At 70.4% G+C, this 4,469-nt stretch overlaps 1 protein-coding gene across 1 annotated transcript in view; it reads left to right on the top strand.

Annotated features, from left to right (window-relative positions):
• Nucleotides 1-33: 33 nt before the first annotated feature.
• Nucleotides 34-4,469, top strand: part of SCRIB (scribble planar cell polarity protein) — a gene marked incomplete at its 5' end in the record, with an annotated part of 15,873 nt that continues 11,437 nt past the window's right edge. The window contains 9 exons of the mRNA XM_029923346.1: nt 34-214; nt 302-432; nt 510-632; nt 1,358-1,525; nt 1,823-2,197; nt 2,827-2,889; nt 3,259-3,348; nt 3,793-3,870; nt 4,421-4,469. The exon at nt 4,421-4,469 is cut by the window's right edge and continues 239 nt beyond it. Coding sequence (XP_029779206.1) covers nt 34-214; nt 302-432; nt 510-632; nt 1,358-1,525; nt 1,823-2,197; nt 2,827-2,889; nt 3,259-3,348; nt 3,793-3,870; nt 4,421-4,469 — 1,258 coding nt within the window. The remainder of the gene's footprint in view (nt 215-301; nt 433-509; nt 633-1,357; nt 1,526-1,822; nt 2,198-2,826; nt 2,890-3,258; nt 3,349-3,792; nt 3,871-4,420) is intronic.

Raw genomic sequence — 4,469 nt, 5'->3', positions numbered from 1 at the left:
GCCCCCGCTGACCCTCCCGTGCCAACCTCCCCCTCACCGGCCCCCAGGCTGCGGAGTCTGCCGTTTGCGCTCACACACCTCAACCTCAAAGCCCTGTGGCTGGCCGAGAACCAGGCCCAGCCTATGCTCCGGTTCCAGACGGAGGACGACGCCCAGACGGGGGAGAAGGTTCTCACCTGCTACCTGCTGCCGCAGCAGCCCCCACCCAGCCTCGGTAGGTGGCCAGTCACGGCGGCAGTGTCTGCGGGGCGGGAGCGGCCGGGGTGGGGCCGGGCTCCCCCTTGATGTCCGCGTCCCTCAGAGGAGCCGGGGCAGCGGAGCAGCCCTTCGGAGAGCTGGAGCGACACCCCGCTGGGCCGCGTCAGCGTCATCCAGTTTCTGGAGGTCCCCGCTTGCAGTGACGATGCTGAGGAAGCTGCCGCCGAGAAGCGGGTACGGTGGGGGCGCTCCCTGGGGGGCACATCCTGCCTCCTGTCCCGCTCCTCACCCCCCCCATGTGCACACCGCAGGGCCTGCAGCGTCGGGCCACACCTCATCCCAGTGAGCTGAAGGTCATGAAGAGGGGCGTCGAGGAGCGTCGGGGTGAAGCCTTCTCCTGCAGGCCCGAGTCCGGGCCGCCCTCCCCCTCGGAGGTGCCTATGGGAACCCGCCTGGCACAGGAGGGACCTTGGCCCCAAGCGTCTTGTCCATCCTGGGCATGGGCACGGGGGGTGGGAGGAGATGAGCTTGAGGGCCGGGGGTCCAGGGCCAAGTATGCCGTGCTCTCCGGCAGAGCAGGGCCACGTCAGGGGCTGCAGGTGTGAGTGCAGGAGAGCATGTGGTATAGACGTGCGGGGTGGAGCCAGAGGCAGCCATGATTCTAGCGGCTAGGGGTGGAGAGTGAGGGGTGTGGGTCGAACCTTCCTTGGGCCCTCACACGGTCGGCAGGGGCACGGCTGGCTTTGGTGCGGCCAGTGGGGACCTGAGTCAGGTGGGCCCGGTGGCACTCACTGAGAAGTTTCTGGCATCGGGGGCGGGGGAGCTTTGAGAGCCTTAGAGGGGAGCAGGGTGCCTGATACCTGGAGGGACGCAGGGTAGGCCACCCAGCCTGTGAAGCTGCTGGGGCTCGTGTGCAGCACTGTGCTCGTGTCCGGGCACCTGGCCTTTGTCACTCCCGGGACTCCACCTGGGCCCTGTTGTGTTTCCTTCGGGAAGACCTCTGAGTGGCTGCCCCCCAGAACCTCGGCTTTGCGCTCCCTCTGTTCGCTTTGATGGAGGCACGGCTTCTCGTCCTGTGCAGCAAGGCCTGAGCCCGCCAGGGGCTCTGCAGGTGGAGCGGCACAAAGCCCAGGCTGACCCGCTTTCGGGCCTCCCACAGGAGAAGAGGCTGAGCACTGAGTCTGGACTGAGCGAGGACTCACAGCCGTCCACCGGCTCAGCCTCCCAGGGTGAGCCCGAGGGGCCCATGACCGAGACGCAGGCCCCCAGCCCGCAGGAGGCCACCCCGAACGCCCTGGAGGAGGCTGCCGAGGAGGCTTACGAGGAGGTGAGGGCTGGGCCTCCGCCCTGTGCAGGCGTGGGGCTCCGTGCTGGTCCGCGCCTGGGGGCCTGGGTCCCCGGGGCGGAGGGGGTGCAGGTGTGCGGCGCCTGGGGGCCTGGGTCCCCGGGGCGGAGGGGGTGCAGGTGTGCGGCGCCGTGCTGGTCCACGCCTGGGGGCCTGGGTCCCGGGGCCGGAAGGGGTGCAGGCGTTGGGTGCCGTGCTGGTCTGCGCCTGGGGGCCTGGGTCCCAGGGGCAGAGGGGGGTGCAGGCCATGCTGCCATTCTCACGCCCGGCCCCATGCAGCCCACAGTGCGGTTTGCAGAGGACACGCTGCTGGTGCCCCCAAGGGAAGATGGCGAGAGCGAGGAGGGGCAGCTGGAGGCGCCCTGGCCCCTGCCTGGCGGGAGACAGCGCCTCATCCGCAAGGACACGCCTCACTACAAGAAGCACTTCAAGATCTCCAAGCTGCCCCAGCCCGAGGCTGTCGTGGCCCTGCTGCAGGGAGCACAGCCGGATGGGGAGGGCCCGGGTGGGCCCGGGGGTTGGCACAATGGCCCCCACACACCCTGGGCTCCTCAGGCTGAAGAGGAGGCTGAGAAGGAAGAAGAGGAGGAGGAAGAGGAGGAAGCGGCCACTGAGGAGAAGGAGGCAACCATGGCCTCTGCCCCCTCCGTCAAGGTGGGTCCCGGCTCACACCCACTTGAGCTGGGTGCCGCTGGCCCCCGCAGGGCCTGCACCGCTCCTCACCAGGCCTCCGCCCACACTGGCTTCTCAGGGAGCACTCCCGGCCGCTCTGGGCCCCTCCCCAAGGGCTGCGGACTCTGCGAGGTCCTCCTGGGCTGCGGTCAGACTTGGGCCCTGAGGCCCTGCTGGCCCCACTGTGGACCCTCCCCCGAGTCCTCTCGTTGGCCCTTTGGCGGCTCTTGTGGGCCTTTACGAGGTCCTGCCTGCTCCCTGGGCTCCTGTGCATCTGACGTGGTGGTCGTGCCCGCAGGCGATGTGATGCCTGGCAGCCGAGGGGCCCATGTGGCTGGCATCGGGGTCAGCCAGATGCAGGCTCAGCCTGCGGTGGGGTCCCCCCAACCAGCAGCTGAGCCCTCCCCATTTGGTGGTTTGGCAGTGGCATTGGCAGGCATGCGTCTGGAACGGAGGGGACCACATGCCCTGGGAGATGGGCCGGGGCTCGGGCTGCGGGAGCTCGGTGTGGCCTTGTCTGTCCTCTGCTCTCTGCGGGGCTGGGCCGGGGCGGCAGGGGCGGGGCCGGGCCGGGGCTCACCTGCGCGCCTCCGCTGGTCCCGTCCTGACAGGGGGTGTCGTTTGACCAGGCCAATAACCTGCTGATAGAGCCTGCTCGCATTGAGGAGGAAGAGGTCTGTACTCGCTCTGTGCTCTGTGCTCTGCGTCCTGGGCTGCTGGCCTTGCTTCCCGGGCTGCGGGCTCTCACGCCTCCTGCCCCCCTCCCCCCGCCTGCACGCCTGTGCAGACCCCTGCCCGCCTCCCCGGGGCTGGGGCCTGCCGACCCTCTGACCCGGACGGAGCCTGGGGCAGGCAGCCGGTGTCGCCTGGGGTGCGGGGACGTCCCTTGCTTCCTAGCTGGGGGGACCCTGGAGCTCTGAGGCAGCACCTACAGGCAGGGACAGGGTCTCGGGCACGGTGCAGGCTGCGCTGTGCCCCGGCAGTGCCCACCGCCGTGCGGGCCCCCCGGCGGCCCCCAGACAGCCAGCCCGTTCTGTTTCCAGCTGACGCTCACCATCGTGCGGCAGACGGGGGGCCTGGGCATCAGCATCGCCGGTGGCAGAGGCTCTACACCCTACAAGGGGGATGACGAGGTGAGGGTCCCTCTCCCTGCGTTCCCGCCCTTTATTTCCTACGCGGCCTTTCGTGGTTTTGAGGGCTGTCCCGCCGCACTCCCAGCCTCCTCGCGTGCCGCGCTCTGGCGCCCGCTCAGCCCCGGGGCCCCCTGGGTGCTTGGCCCTGACGGCTGACCGGGCGCAGAGCTGGGCGGGCTCGTTGGAGTGTGGGGGGCCTGCACCCTGCTCTCCCATTGTGGGTCTCCCCTAGGTTTGGGTTTGGGGTTGAAAACTGCCAGGAGGGTGACCTGGGCCTCCTGGCTCCCTGACATGTGGGCCTAGCAGTGCCAGCCCCGCGACCGCGGCTGCCCCTCGCTCTCGGGCGTCCTTGGGAGCCCGGCGCGGGGTTTCCAGGCCTTGCCCAGCTGCCCCGCCGACGGGACGGGGCGGGACTCCTCCGCTCAGCCTCCGCTCGTTCTCCAGGGCATATTCATCTCCCGAGTGTCGGAGGAGGGCCCCGCGGCCCGGGCCGGAGTCCGGGTGGGTGACAAGCTCCTCGAGGTGGGTCAGGGGTCCTCCCGGACTGTGCACGGCCCTCGCCGTCAGGGCGGGAGTCTGAGTGGTAAAGGGCGCCGGCCGTGCCAGGGGCAGAGGCCAGTCAGGGACGCGGTCAGGCCTCTGGCCAGCTGGGTCCCGGGCTTAGTTCCCTGCCCCGGAGCCTGGATGGTGTGTCAGGGAGCCCTGGGGAGACACGGCTGGCGCGGTCGGAGGGCAGCCCGCCCCTTCTGCAGGGCCCAGGAGGGGCGGTGAGCAGAGGCTCCGTGGAAGCTTGCTCAGGAGGAGCGCGCTGTGGCCAGGGCGGCAGAGGGAGCGGAGGAGAGGGGGAGAGAGAGCCTGACCGGGCTGGGCCTGGGGGAAGCGGGGGGCCGCGGATGGCGGCACACACCTGCTGGCTTCGGGCGTCTTCAGCTGAGGGGCTGCGGGGCCCAGCAAGAAGGTCAGCCTCAGGTCGTGGGGCTCCCTCCTTTGCCCATCCCCTGTCTGCAGAGGGAGGGTGCGCAGGGCCTCCCCGCGGCCGTGGCCCCGGCCTGAGCAGCGTCCCGCCCCGCAGGTGAACGGCGTGGCCCTGCACAGCGCCGAGCACCGGCAGGCCGTGGAGG

This window comes from Suricata suricatta, chromosome 15 (assembly GCF_006229205.1).
Source record: "Suricata suricatta isolate VVHF042 chromosome 15, meerkat_22Aug2017_6uvM2_HiC, whole genome shotgun sequence".
Taxonomy (NCBI): domain Eukaryota; kingdom Metazoa; phylum Chordata; class Mammalia; order Carnivora; family Herpestidae; genus Suricata; species Suricata suricatta.
The sequence above is the reverse complement of the archived record's forward strand: the minus strand, read 5'-3'. Positions and strand labels throughout refer to the sequence as shown.